The sequence below is a fragment of the Salarias fasciatus genome, chromosome 19 (genome assembly GCF_902148845.1).
Source record: "Salarias fasciatus chromosome 19, fSalaFa1.1, whole genome shotgun sequence".
Taxonomy (NCBI): domain Eukaryota; kingdom Metazoa; phylum Chordata; class Actinopteri; order Blenniiformes; family Blenniidae; genus Salarias; species Salarias fasciatus.
In genome coordinates this window covers 14,944,400-14,959,158 of record NC_043763.1, presented here as the reverse complement: position 1 = coordinate 14,959,158, position 14,759 = coordinate 14,944,400, and the positions used below count along the sequence as shown (strand labels likewise).

The following is a 14,759-nucleotide window of genomic DNA, read 5'->3' as shown; positions in this document are numbered from 1 at the left end:
TATTTTCCAGCTTCACGGGTTCAAGAAGTCGTCTCATCGTATATTCAGACTCAATAACATCGCCAAGGTCCTGTCTTTCCTGGAGGAGAGGAACGTGAGTGTCCCCGTTAGCTGCTGTGCTCTTTGATCAATGTCAAAGCTGTCAGCACATAAAAAAAAAAATGTGTGCTCCCTCAGGTGAAGCTGGTCAGCATTGATGCGTCTGACGTGGCTGATGGGAACTCCTCCATTATCTTGGGACTCATTTGGAACATCATCCTCTTCTTCCAGGTTTTTTTTTTTCACTTCTGTAATATTTTACACCCAATTTTAAGCATATAAATGTATTTATATTATTGTTTTTTGATCTTGACTTTCTCATTTTATCTTTATATTAACAGAATACTTTCATAAATTTGCATTGCGTCTTGACTCACTAACTTTAGCTTTTCTTCCCTTTTGATTAAAGAAATCACCCAAATTGTTCAATATTCTGTTTCGGTGTGATTATCTTTGAAAAAAGTATACAAAATCCTGGCCTATAATGTTTTCTTGTCAGGGGCAAAGAAGAAATGCCGTTACATGTGTCTTTTTTCCATATAATAATATTAAAAGGAAAAGAAAGTGCTTTTGAAAATACTCCTAAAAACATGTTACATGTTTCACTTGTAAGCTGACGAAACAACAGATATTTCTGAACAGTGGAATTGCGGTTTGTCAAACTGACATCAGCTCATCCAAATGAAAGCGAAAGGCTGAAAGCTTGATAGTAATACGAGAGTCCTGGCTGCTGATCAGCTGCAGGTAGCGTGCGAACAGCTGACTTATCACGGAAATCCCCTCCAGATCAACAGCGGTTCCTCTAAAATCGTTCTCACAAGCTGCAGATCTCCAGCCGCCATGAGCAAACCGACACTCTTTTGAAAAAGTCCACCTTTCAGCCTGATTCAGATCGTCGGGATGTTCTGAGGAGTTTAATTTTGATTTTGATCTGTTTGAAGTGTTGCCATCCCGTGTCCTGGTTGCCGTGGGAACCATTATGTAATAAATCCTGTTAGAGACTCGGTTTTATCTGTCTGTTATCTTTCGACAGGGATTTTGAACCAGAACAGCTCCTACTTTGTGTCTACTTTATTCCGAAAGAAAAGGCATAGTCTCCAATTTGTATTTCTATGCTAATCCCGCGCAAGTTTGTTTTTTATAAACACCAAGTTGAAAGCAGCCTGCAAACCACTCCGGAGTCAGATAATAATTATTATCGTTCAGCAAATTGCACGCTCAAGTGTCGGCATGGAACACTCGAGTCAGTAATCCCCAGGAACATGTTTTGGATCCGAACTGAGGAAAAACAAGACAGAGAGAGGAGGATAATCTGATTCTCCCTTTCCGCCCAGATTAAGGAACTTACCGGGAACATCAGGAGCCAGTTCCCCTCCTGCTCCAGCCTGTCGTCCATCCCCACCAGCTCCGACTCTGACGCGTCCTTCTGCAGCACGCCGTCCGACGAGAGGCAGTCGGCCTCCACGGCCATACGGGAGCACAGCAAGGCCATCAAGAAGCTGCTGCAGTGGGTGCAGAAGCGAACGCGCAAGTGAGTGGGACCTGAGGGGATTTGAGTGCGATCGGAGGAGCAAATTAAAAATGTTTTTTTTTGTAAATGGGTCGTGTTGCAGGTATGGCGTTGCGGTGCAGGACTTTGGGAAGAGCTGGACCAGTGGTCTGGCCTTTTTGGCCGTCATCAAGTCCATCGACTCCAGCCTGGTTGACATGAGGAAGGCCCTGCTGAGGACTGCCAGGGAGAATCTGGAAGACGCTTTCAGGATAGCCCACTACAGCCTGGGCATACCACGCCTGCTGGAAGCCGAGGGTAACAACAATGCAGTTAATAATAATCATCACAATCAAAACCTCTGGATTCTCATAAGATCTTAATCAAGTTCTTTTCTTTCCAACCATTATATTGAAGCTTTTTCGATGTTGCTGTGCCCACTGGTCTAAGAATATAACGGTACAACCTTTGCAGAGTATTGCTATATTTACCTCAGTGTAGGATCTGCTCTCTATACAAGAGGCAGTGAAATAGCATCTTTATCCTCCTACCACTAGTCCCACTATTTAATAATGCATTAGTTATGCTCCCTAGAAGAGAGCCTAGAAGCTCATGTTCGAACAGTGACATTTGCCATCGAGGCAACTGAATCCATGCAAAACCAGCGAAGACGCTTGTGCTTTCTGCTACTCTGCACCGCTTCTATTTATTACTCAACTGGGCTGTTTTTATGGCTGTTTGATGTGCTTTTCTTGTCTTTCAGATGTGACAATCAATGCGCCAGATGAGCAGTCCATCATCATGTATGTGTCACAGTTCCTGGAGCACTTCCCTGGCGTGGAGGAGGTACGAAATCTCCACAGCGCACGGACGATACCAGTCCTACTGATTATATGATGTGATATAACACCCATTTTATATTCTGGAATGTGAGTTCTCATAAGTTTCATGTCATGTTGTTTGTCTCTAAGCCGGAGGAAGCCTACCAGATTATTGAACGGAGCGTCTCCATGGGCAGACTCAACCTCCGGGAAAGTGAGCCGGACTACTTGAGGAACGGCACGTATCGGAGCCGAGTGAAGGAGCGCTCCCACATGTTCCAGAGGGACTGCGGGCCCAAAGCCCCGCCAAAAATCCTCATTTCATCCGTGTCGGAAGACAGGAGCGTCATGTCGCCGACTTACAAGGTGGCCGCGGCTCGCTCGTGGTCCAGCGACGACATTCTAGCCGATTCCTCCCAGGACGCCGGTGCTCCCGTCGACGCGCTCGAGAACGATAAGAAACCTGCCGGCGAGGTTTCGGCCGACTCCACCTCCGTGTCCCCGCAGCCGTCTTCCGCCCACTCGCCCACCGGCTCCTCAGTGCCTGAATCTGCCAACACGGAGTCGGTTATTGGCGACTCCGCTATCGGTTCGCCGGACTCCTGGGTGGAGAGCGAGCTCGGCGTCACGCCGGATAAGTTCAGCGAGAGCCGAAGTGACAGCTCGCTGTGCGACAGCGGGACGGCCTGGGAGGTGTACCGGGCCACCCCTGTGGACGTAATGCCGCTGGAGGAGGGATTTACCCCGCCTTCAGAGGACAGAGCCCCGGATGAGCAGTCGCTGGCTGAGTCGTACGTCGACGAAGGGATTTACTCGCTGGAGAGCACACAATGCAAAGTCCAAGGGCATTCTGAGGAAAAAGAAGCGGAAGCGGTGAATGGAACAGAGAAAATATACTACAACCACACTGAGGATCGGACAATAGAACAGGCTGCTGATCCAAGTGAGACTGAAGCTACAGCAACTGTAGTTTCTTTCAGTCATTCAGAAAAAGACGCAGTTCCCAAAGAACGACAGCCGTCTCTTGGATCTGCTGAGGACGACCTTCCAAAAACTAACAGTCATCCGCCCGCTCCCGATCACTTCGGAGAGCTTGTTGAGCAGAATAGTTTGGATGCAAGCAGTTCAGGTGAGCACAGAGACGCTCAGGACTTCAGTGAGGAAGTGCAGATTCCCGAAGTTCGAGTTAACCATCAGACTGACAGTCTGCAACAAGTGAAGGAGCCTGAGGAGTTTGAAAACCATCCTGCAAGTGAGAAAACCGATTCTCCTCTCCAGGATGAAACACAAAATTCAAGAAATGAGTCGGAATTAAGTGAAGAAAATAAAGTGTTTGTTAAAATAGAAGAGGAAACAAGAGAAGAACTTTCAAACAATTCCCCAGAAACTCCAGATGAAACGCAAACGACAAACCAAGACGGAGCCTCGAAAACACACCTGGGCATCAGTGTCCCTTTGATTTCAATTCTAGGTGCATCACAAGAGCTGGATGAGGAGGAGACGTGTGATCCAGAAGAGCGAGGTAACACTGATGAAGATGTTTGTGCGCAAAGGAAATCTGGCCGTGAGGAAACAAGTGCCGATCAAAATCCAGACGATCAGATTTTCATCCTCACTGAAAATGATCAGATTCCCGCTGAGCTTCCTTCTATCACGGTTTCAGAGGAAGTAGAAAATGAACATTTAGATGACACAGATGGACATAACATTCGCCAGTCATCAAACGCAGAAGCAACGGAAACAAGTGAAGCCGACCAGACACGTGAGGCTCTTCATGACGGACCGGAGACAGATCTGATTGAGACTCAGTTCATGGACACTGAAGAGGCTTCGACTGAACAACAGGACAAAACGGCTGAAACCCTCAGTGACGGTGGAGCAGCGAACTCGCAGCAGAACGCGTCGGAATCCGTCAGCCTGAAGCAGGAGGCTGAGATTTCATCTGACGATCCGGAGAGTAAATCCACAAACAAGGGCTCGTTCTATTCAGACTTTGAAAGATGTTCCCCCACGGAGGATCTCGGCGGCGATCGTGTCGAACCCATGGACCTGTTCTACCCTGACAAAGAGGAGCTCATGTTCACGGAGCCGCCCGACACTGAGATGCAGAGCTGGCCCTCGGTTTTGAGCGTGTCTGCTCTCCAGCCGGCACCGGCCTCGGAGGTTTCACCAGATGACCAAGAACCCAGCCTGCTGGACCAGGACTTCAGCGACGGGCCCGAATCATTCGTTCAAGAGCAGGAAAAGGTACATTTGATTTTTGCATAGATCCTTTTCTTTTCTTCCAGAGTGAAACAACTTAAAACACAATATCACATCTCACAACCAGCGAAGACAGAATATCATCTGGTTAACACCTCTTAAATAGCTAAGGGCTTAAATGGCTAGTGGCTGTACTGCAGAATCATATTTATATTTAAATTAAAATTTTCGTCAATTTTGACGTCACCACCGTCGAGGTTTCAATCTGCCTTCTCCAAACACGTGTGTGTGTGTGTGTGTGTGTGTGTGTGTGTGTGTGTGTGTGTGTGTGTGTGTTGATCCAAATGTCCGAACGGGAACATGAAGCGATGTGACAGCTCACACTTCCACAGCATCACACCGAAGGTGCGGATGACAACAGGCATTCATCATCCACAGTCGCACCTCCCCGCTCCGCTGATGTCCGCCCAACGCTTCAGGCTGCTCGCTTCAGTATGCTCATGCTGTCTCAAGATGCATGCGGCTTCGTATTGAAACTGACTCCCGCATAAAACACAGTGACAGCGTTAGGACCACTCATCTGTTGCTCACTGATTTAAAATCACAGCCGAAAGCAGCTCACCGTGACACTTTGGCCCCTTGATATTTTCTCCATCATTAAGTAGAGTGAGCAATCCCTCAAAACAGTATTTACATGATTATTGTCACCATAAAGTAGAATAGACTGTCTGTGGAGACATGCATGATATTTATAATCATGAATCTATTTCATAAAGATGTTTCATGTAATATTGTGAACTTTTTAAATCGCATGCACTGATGAGTAATATTTTTCCAGTATATTTCTCTGAGTTCTTGTAAACAGTAAGAATGTGCCTCGTAACTTATTTTCATTCTGAAAATTAAAAAAAAAAAAAAAAAAGCCAACATCCTCCGAAGTGACGTTATTTAATATTCATGTTCCGCCCTGCCTCTGTCTTTCCTCTCATCCTTATCAGGTGGTCCCTGAGACGGACAGCGCTCCGGAGTCCCGGGAACCGTGTTTGTTGAATCCGATCTGTGCCAGGGAAAACATGGAGCCTGTGAGGTAGGCTTTCTATTCTTAGTTCACTGAGAAACTGACTTTTACCCCGGGGAAGCCAGTGGTGGTGGTGGACGGGACTGCTCTGACCCGTCCTCCTACGTTTTCCCATAAATGTACCGAGAGGAGGTATTTCTGTAGGCTGGTGAGGAAAATGAAGACCAGCCTGATCCCGACGGAAAGACTTCGCGTTTTTTTCATGCTTTTGTTTGAGCAGACACATACCGGTACAGGTTTTGTTTCTTTATAGAGCACAGCCAGAAAATGTTAAAAAAATGTCTAAAAACAGCTCGAGGGAGTCAGGAGTTGGCAAAACTGAATTCATATCAAAGGAATCAGATGTGAGTCAGGTTTGGAGCTATTCTGATTTATGAAGAGGCTCCAGCTTTTTGGAATTTGCTAAGCCACCAAAATAACTAAGTCATCTCACAGATTTCATCAGTCTAGATGTAGAGGAAACAGTATGATTCGCTGTATGATGGGGAGTGATGGACGGGACATGGTTTGGTCCTCCTTCAGTTGCGATTTGATGGACAGGCAATGGTTTCTTTGCGCACGTATTTATCCTACAAAAATTCTTCAAACAAAAAACCAAATAAACAAAACTACATTGTTTGAAGTGAGATATTCCGAGTACAGATCTGAGAAGCTGTTCAGAAAACCACTCAAAGCAGATATCATAAGAATCTGAACTGAAGCAGTTCTGTGAGGAAAACTGGGCCAAAATTCCTCCTGCAGGTCTGATGTGCACCTATTGGCAGACGTCATTTCTGAGTAATGCTACCAAAAGAGGTTGGAAGATAATTCAGTCCAGTTCTCTCTTATTTCTTCAAGATGCACCGTGACTGAACAGTCACGGTGCATTTGAACAAACACTGTGTTGAAAATGTATTGAATATCATCGATATTTCCAAAATTTGTTTAGGTTTACTAATATTTTCTGGACACTGTGAATCAGACCTGCTGTTTGTTGATTCTATTTTACAAAAGAAATGGTCGCATAATGTAAAACAGTCAAAAAGGAAACTGTAACCCTAACATGATTGAACTGTTCAAAGCGTGTTATCCAACCAGTTCAAGGAATCGATATGCGCCGCTCCTTCTCCTGCCGACACTTGATCCAACTGATTTTGTCCCGTTAGAATCGACGCAAGTTTCATCAGACAAGACGACATCCTGAGTGCTCCGGTTCTTCGCCACAGGAAGGGAGCCCGTCCAGCCGAATCCGCGGTGGGTTTGACTTTATTATGGACATCTAACCAAACTAACTACCGCTGGTTACTGACAGCCTGGTGCTTTCTCGCTCACAGGACAATCAGAGAACTCTTTCCAAGAAGACTGACGATGAGAACTCTGACTTTTGGTAAGAACTTCACCTTTACTTCACCAAACGTCTGCGCTGAACCTCACTGATCTACTTCCATCATCCTCACTGTACATCCTGCTTGTCTGATGTAGTTCAGTTCAGACTTAATTCAATTAGCCTCAGCTGAGCTTTTGCTGCCCTCACTTGTTAAATTACCTGTCGTGAACATTTTTTTTCCCCCCCCGACTTTTCAATCCGCTGGCGAACTGTTAAATACTGATAAGGTAGCTTTAAGTGCGGCAAAGGTGAGGCGAGTAACCGGAGAGCGCGCCTCGGCAGAATTATTCATGAGGATTCCAGGATAGATTTAAGGAAGGTGTCATCGAGGTCGGAAAGAGGAGACACGTGTTAAGCGGCATTTGCATTTCTATCGGAAGCAAAATGAGGAAAAACGTCCACAAGTGCGGAGTGAGTCATCCTCATTTCTGTGATGTGTGTGTGTGTGTGTGTGTGTGCAGGTTCGGCGGGGAGAACTGGGAGCTCTATCTCCTCCTGCTGCTCTGGCTTCTGCTCTACTGTTTCTGGCTGCTGCCTCAGATGGACCTGAAGACACTGCCCAGCCTGCTGCTTAACCTCAACCGCTGACACACACACACACACACACAGATAATACACACTCTCACAGGTCGAGAAAGATCTTTGTCAGGTACAACTCTATGCCTAAGGAAAACCACACACACACACACACACACACACACACACACACACACACACACACACACACACACAGCTCAACTGCCACTTCTCTCTGCTTTTCATAACGTGACTGTAGGCGTTTAGTAGGATGTACATTTTTAACTTGTAGAGCTTGTTGCGTTTAAAAGTTTTCGCTTGTTCGCTTGCAGTGTCACCGCAAAAAAAAAAAAAAAAAAAAGACTACGTGGAGAAGACATTTCAAATGAGGGGAAAAAAAGAGTGATAACATTATTCTGTAGAAAAAGTCGGTAAAATTTGTGCTTAACAGGATTAAATCTGAGTGAACTCCGGCTGTAGGAACACGATATAACAGGTAAAAATTCCGTTGATAGAAACTTTCTCACAGATTTTTGAATATTTTGACTTTATAAACGTCTCTTGCAGTTGCACCTTTATACACTACTGCAGCTGTGCTAGTGAGACGTCCTCTCAGTGCGCCACAGATGTGAGAAAGACGCTGAACGTGTTGTGGTTTATTGCAGTGCAGAGCCGACAAAGCTCATCGAGGAAGACTGCGCGGCCGTACAGCGCTCTCTGGTTTCTAGATGGATATAAATACTCTGAATGTAAGGAAGCACGATGAATAGCCATTTAGCCCAGACGACAAGGTTACAAGTGAAGCATCAGTACGACGACAGAAAGGAGTGGAGCTGAAGTGAGAGTGTGTGTACGTAAACAAAGTGGAAGCAACCCTGTCTCTAAAAATGTGGGACATTGTGTAAAAGTAAATGCACTAATCATTTACATCTTTTGTGTAGTTGATTTTCAGTTGGATGCCAGCGACATGTTTCATGTGAGCGGAGATGAACTGTGGAAACATTTACATGAACGTGATATTCATGCTTCGTCACCACGGGCTGTTCTCTGATAGCGAGACGCTAGAAAAACATGCAACAGATGATAAAATACCCACGTTTTTTTCCAAAGTTGAATAGTTTTCAGTTTCGGAGAGCTGCGGTCTCCTCCTCCTCATTTTAACTTCGGAGTGATTCAGCGTCTCATGGTTGCTCTGTTCCTGCCCAGTTTAGTGCCAACGAGACACTTTTTCAGCTCACATTAGTTGTGAGCTGAAACCATTTTCACCAAACCTGCTTTGAACTCACCGTCCCAACATCCTGGAAACAGGGTTGCTTATGACAGAATGTGAATTTGAGCTGGTGAACTATTGCGACGAGGTCGTGTCGGTCTGAACGAAGGGAGGTTTGAATCTGTTGAACTTTTGAAAGAGAAAAACAAACTGCCAAAGATAACGTTGGAAGTGCTAAAACGGACGGTTTCTCTAAAGGGCCAGATCATCTTTCTAACGCTCTTATAACTCGACATCAGTCCAGTTCTGCGTCGTATACCTGAGGCACATCACGTCATTGTAAAGTTTTATGGCTTGTAGAGATGTATGAATGTTTTTTTTTTTTTTGTTTTTTTTTAAAGAAAAGTTGTATGATAAAGATGTTTATGTGACTAAGCTACGCTTGAGCTTGTCCAAGCCTGTAAATGGAAAGAGAATGCTTTACTATGAGATTTCTTTCTATGTTGTTTTACTTTTTGAACAATGTCTGTAAATAAGGCAGCGAGACAAAGTGGTACTAAACATTTGGCATTTGATGGTCACTGCTTCCACCGGCCCGCCTGCAGAGGAAGTCTCTGTTTACTCCGTCCAGCAAAAAAAGAAAAGAAAAGCCATTCATCCCAACTCAGATCACTACAGCCTGAATCCTTCCTATAGCACAGCGCATCCACGCCACATTACATGAGAGCATGGATGGGTTTTTTTTTTTTTTTAAAGGTTTTATCCTTGTAAGAAGTAGAACTTGCTCTTGTTTCTACACTAGCTGCACACAGTGAGGGCTGAACACTGAATGTCAGAGTTTACTATTTTACCGCAGAGTTTACAAAGTATAGAATAAGTATACACCATTCTAAGTAAAGCTTCTATGTTCAGAGTAGCGTATAAACTTGTAGTACATGCATAATGTTTTATCGCAAATATATTGAAATATCAATAGTGAGATGTTTTAAATGGGAAGAAAAATGGCCATAGTAAGATTGTATATTTTTATACATTATTATTTCATGTTATGGTTGAATTGTATTTTATCCTCCCATCATTTAAGCCACAGAATCAATGACTGATTGATTTGATTGGATGAAATATAAAGAAGAAAATAAGCAAAGATGCACACCTTCAGATTCTGTTCACAGCATTTCTGTAATGAAATATTTTGTAGTTTTTACTTGTTTTGTAAAGTTTATTCAATCAAATCGGGCAAATGTTTTAGGGGATTTACATGTGTGGTTAATATACAAAACATACAGACATATTATGTAACCAAGAATCACAAGTTTGTCCTAAAATCGATGTGTTTGACTCTCCAGGTTGTGTTCTTGACACTCTCAGGTCATTAAAATGACATTTTTTGCAGGTTACTATGAAGACTCAAAGCACCTCATGTGTTTTTTTCAGTTGTATTTAGTATATCCAATCAGGTGAAAAACCACATTTACCCACAAACAAACCTGGCCATTTTAGGACAAGGCTGTGAAAGTCTTTAATTTCTTCACATTTTGCAAACCCTGTTTGTCACTGAACCCTGAACTGTCAGGTAGACTCACAGAAAGTGGGAATACACTAATAAAGTTTAGATCATTGGAAAATGTTGATTCTGTCAGTGTGAAAATTTTAAGTTGTGCAATGAAAATGAATTGTGTTGAAGGACAAATCGTGTTTATGAGCTCCAGCCTGGAAATGGACCACAGAGACGTTCTGCCAGCTCTCCCTCCAACCAAGGGCTCGTTCAGGTTGTTTTCATTTTGAATTTTGCCATAATGCAAATTTCTCCCTCAAGACCATCAGATAAACATGTGGCTGTGATTCATTTCTCTGATTATGCCATCAAATAACAAAAAATGTAATGTAATCACTTTTTTTTTTTAAATTAACTCAGTAAATATCAATTCAGTCACCATTAAATTGATGAAAACAAAAAGGTGTTTGGCTTTATTGTTGTTTATTTTCTACTTAAATGCAGCATTCCTTTAAACCTTATGGAATCAGTGGAATACACCATTTGAGAGCAACATTTTTTATTTGTAAATATTCAGGGTTATTTTCAGCTTTATTTACAGTCATTAACAGCTAATAGGAAGGTAATTAGAATTTCTCACTTGTTAGGATTGTTTCTAAAAAAAAAAAAAAAAAAACTGTTAATCAATTTCTTAGCAGCCCCCTTGTACCTGAAACACTTTTCCCCCCAAACAATTTCCAAAGTTTTTTTCTTTTCTTATTAACACCTAATTATGTTTGAGTATATTCACGTCAAATTCCCTGGGACAGCTGTGCTTCTGTGTGATTCACTGCTGAAAATGTCGTGTGGATCATTAAGTATTTTCACTGGAAAAAGATTGATTTAAATGATCAATCAGTGACTGTTTCCCAAGGTTTTTGATGATTTAGGTCTACTTTAATAGGAAATCATGTTATTAAACTTTGAATCTGCAGGTCAGGATTTCAAAAGTACTGAAGCACATCAAGTTTCTTTTCATTTTTTCATACAAATTCGTCCGTTATGTCAAGCAAGTGGTTCTGAATTTAAATGGAGTTGAAATAATTTTTTAAAGAAGTTTACTTTCTTATTGTTTTATTCTCTTTTCTGCCTCATTTTCTTCTCTCTCATTCCTTTTCTTCTTGTCGTTGTTTGAGATGTCAAAGTTATTATCAATTAATTATATCACATAACATCCAAGGCTTTCCATTCATGTTGTGAAAAAAGAATAAAACAGAATAGAAATACTTTTTTTTTTTCATCTCAGAGGAAGGAAATTCTTGTTGAAGTAACTATAGAAAGAAAACATTCTCGCACAGGACACTGGTTTTCCATGGCAGTGTCTTCAGTGGTGTGTGGGCATGTGCCAGTCTGTCCTCACATGACTTGAGTCCCAATTTCTCCAAAAATAGATGAGTGGCAGGGTTTCAAAGCCAACAAAACCAGTGAAACAAAGGCTGCGCATTAAGTTTTTACAAGTCAGACTGTCTGTGTGTGTGTGTGTGTGTGTGCGTGCGTGTGTGCATTCATGTGTGTGTCCAGTAACCATGGCCACAGACCCACCATCTTCCACCCGTTATTCTGTTCCGCTTCAGCTAACTTATTCCTCGTGTCATTTTACGAGAATGATCTGTCTTTAAGCCAAAGTGTCAGATTTATGAATTAATTGTGTTGTTGAACTGGTTTCCTTTTACTAGGAAGCAATGGGGACAGGCAACTGTTGCTCCATAGACAAGCGGCAACTGTCAAATCCTCAGGAAAAATGGTTTGTATATGTATTGTAATGTTGCCACCTGCAGGACATCATGTAACACAACCAATAAATGAAATGAACATGTGCAACAAGTCATATAGTCATCCATCTGAACATCATTTACCCCAGAAAACACTTCAGACACCCTGAAAATATATTGTTTTTAATGGAAAACTTATTAGACATGACCCTATTGGATTGGGTATGTGTGTTTTTATATGTTGAAGCAAGATTGTTTTATCACAATAACAATAATTTCTGGGCAATTTTCTTGAAGGTTTTAAAAATTCCTTCAATAAAACACATAAAAAATACAGGTCATTCCATTCAGCTTAGAGCAGAAATATTGATGGTAATATTGACATGGGCTCAATCTTTCGGGGAGGAGAAATAAAAAATAAAAAACTGAGATAATGTGGTTGCATAAGTGTGCACACCCTTTTATAACTGGGGATGTGGTAGTGTTCAGAATTAACCAATTACATTCAAACTCAGGTTAAACTGGAGTCAGCACACACCTGTCACCAATTAAATGCCTCTGATCAACCCCAAATAAAGTTCAGCTGTTCTTGCAGGCTTTTCCTGACATCTTTGTAGCCGCATCTTCCAGCACAGTTCGTGATCCACAGAGAGCTTCCAAAGCATCAGAGGGATCTCATTATCAGAGATATCAGTCAGGGGAAGGCTACAAAAGAATTTCCAAGGGATTAAGCACACCATGGAACACAGTGAAGACCGTCATCATCAAGTGGAGAAAATATGGCACAATACTGACATTACCAAGAACAGGACGTCCGTCCAAAATTGATAAGATGAAGAAAAAAAACTTGTCAGGGAGGCTGCCAAGAGGCCAACAGCAACACTGAAGGAGCTGCAGGAATTTCTGGCAAGTACTGGCTGTGTCATACATGTGACAACAATCTCCCGCCTTCTTCATATGTCTGGGCGATGGGGAAAGGGTGGCAAGACAGAAGCCTTATCTTACAAAGAAAAACATAACCCTAACCCTTTTCTTTAGCTGGAACTGGGGCCTTTCAGGGTGGATGGAATTATGAACAGCTCAAAATACCTCTCAGTGTTGGCACAAAACCTTTGGCCTTCTGTTAGAAAGCTAAAGATGAAGAGGAACTTCAACTTTCAGCATGACAATGACCCAAAAGCACACATCAAAGTCAACAAAAGAAAGCCTTCCGGAATAAGATTAAGGCTTTGGAATGGCCCAGCCAGAGTCCAGACCTCAATCCCATCGAACATCTGTGGGGTGATCTGAAGAGGGCCGTGCACAGGAGATACCCTCGCAGTCTGTCTGATTTGGAGCGGTTTTGTGAAGAACAGTGGTCAAATATTGCCACATCAAGATGTGCCACAATGATAGGCAAATGATACCCAAAAAGACTGACTGCTGTAATAAAAGCCAAAAGTGCTGCAACAAAGTATTAGTTCAACGGTGTGCATATTTATGCGACCAGATTTTTTCATTTTTAAAAAAAAATATTTTTTCCATTTTAAAGGTTTCAGGGGTTTTTTTTCCAATTACATTGTACAGGTTATAGGTCACATTAAAGGTGGAAAAAGTTGTGAAATTATTTGTCTTGTGTTTATTTCTTTACATCACGAAAACCTGGCATTTCAACAGGGGTGTGCAAAGTTTTTATATCCACTGTGCATTGCTGTTGACCATGCTCATCCCTTTAACGTCAACTTCTCAGATCTTGATGGTGTTGTGGCTCCTTCTGGGATACAGCCAGAGCTTCCCCAAGAAATATGATTTAAAAAAATTGGTTTATTCAGATTTGTTTTGATATGTGAGTATTATAATTAATAATAAACAAACCAATAACTACATTTATTTATAGACAGTGCATTTATCAACCTTTGAGCTGACCACTGAGACATTAGTTTTTTGTGACTGCTTAACTTTGTGTTCACAGGCAAGATGTAGAATCTGTGCTCCTAAAACGTCAGTGTCTTGTGAGATCTTAATGGGAAATGGAGGATTATTGCTGATTGTCATTATCTTGCTTATCGTGGGTAATATTGGTGGTTGTGACTCTTGGTGTCCTTTATGCCATGTTTATTAATATGTCACAAGATCTGTCGAACCAGATCTTTTTCTTTCAGTCGAGGTTAGATCTTTGCGTAACCAACATACTCCCGGTTACTGAAATCAGAAGTTGAAAATGTTGGGAAGTAGAACCTTTCTTACTTTCCCGTTGAGTGATAATTGAAGTTTAAAGAAATACCACTGGATCAAAACTATCTTTAAGATCATAAATAAAGATAAATAAAGATGCTAAAAATATCAAAGTGATTAAAACAAGTTAAGAAAAAAGCTAAACTTGCACGGGACTTCACACAAACCTGCTCCTTACATAACCATTATTATATTTTTAGGATTTTCCTAAAAATTTGTGATTAACATTGTTAGTATATTCTGGGATTTTTCCTACTCTGAATGTGTTTTTTTCACTGTATATTTTCAAGTGTAATTTTTATGTAAACTATTAAATAATAAAAATATTAAACTATTTTTTATCTTGTATTTCTTTTTATATTTAAACGATTTGTATTATATTTCTTAATTATATTATAACAGTGTATCATGTTGGAGACGTTTCTGCGACATTCTGTAACACGTAAAATGGTAAAATGACGCACATGCCGAAGAAACTTGAATTTCAAGCTTACCATTTGAAATATTTTGAACAGAAATATCTCTCATGTTTCCAGACTCGTGGGTAGTAAACTGGAACCTCCACATTTTCAGCCCGT

At 41.8% G+C, this 14,759-nt stretch overlaps 1 protein-coding gene across 2 annotated transcripts in view; it reads left to right on the top strand.

Moving 5' to 3' along the window:
- Positions 1 to 14,759, top strand: part of clmna (calmin a) — a 37,479-nt gene that overhangs the window by 19,572 nt on the left and 3,148 nt on the right. Inside the window, exons 4-14 of one of the 2 annotated variants that reach the window (XM_030116149.1) lie at positions 11 to 94; positions 178 to 270; positions 1,374 to 1,570; positions 1,653 to 1,846; positions 2,292 to 2,374; positions 2,500 to 4,596; positions 5,550 to 5,638; positions 6,775 to 6,862; positions 6,943 to 6,995; positions 7,457 to 7,597; positions 9,179 to 9,186. In XM_030116149.1, coding sequence (XP_029972009.1) covers positions 11 to 94; positions 178 to 270; positions 1,374 to 1,570; positions 1,653 to 1,846; positions 2,292 to 2,374; positions 2,500 to 4,596; positions 5,550 to 5,638; positions 6,775 to 6,862; positions 6,943 to 6,995; positions 7,457 to 7,583 — 3,105 coding nt within the window. In that variant the 3' untranslated portion in view covers positions 7,584 to 7,597; positions 9,179 to 9,186. Of the gene's footprint in view, positions 1 to 10; positions 95 to 177; positions 271 to 1,373; positions 1,571 to 1,652; positions 1,847 to 2,291; positions 2,375 to 2,499; positions 4,597 to 5,549; positions 5,639 to 6,774; positions 6,863 to 6,942; positions 6,996 to 7,456; positions 9,121 to 9,178; positions 9,187 to 14,759 lie in introns of those variants that run through there. The other variant, XM_030116148.1, reaches the window with a different exon arrangement.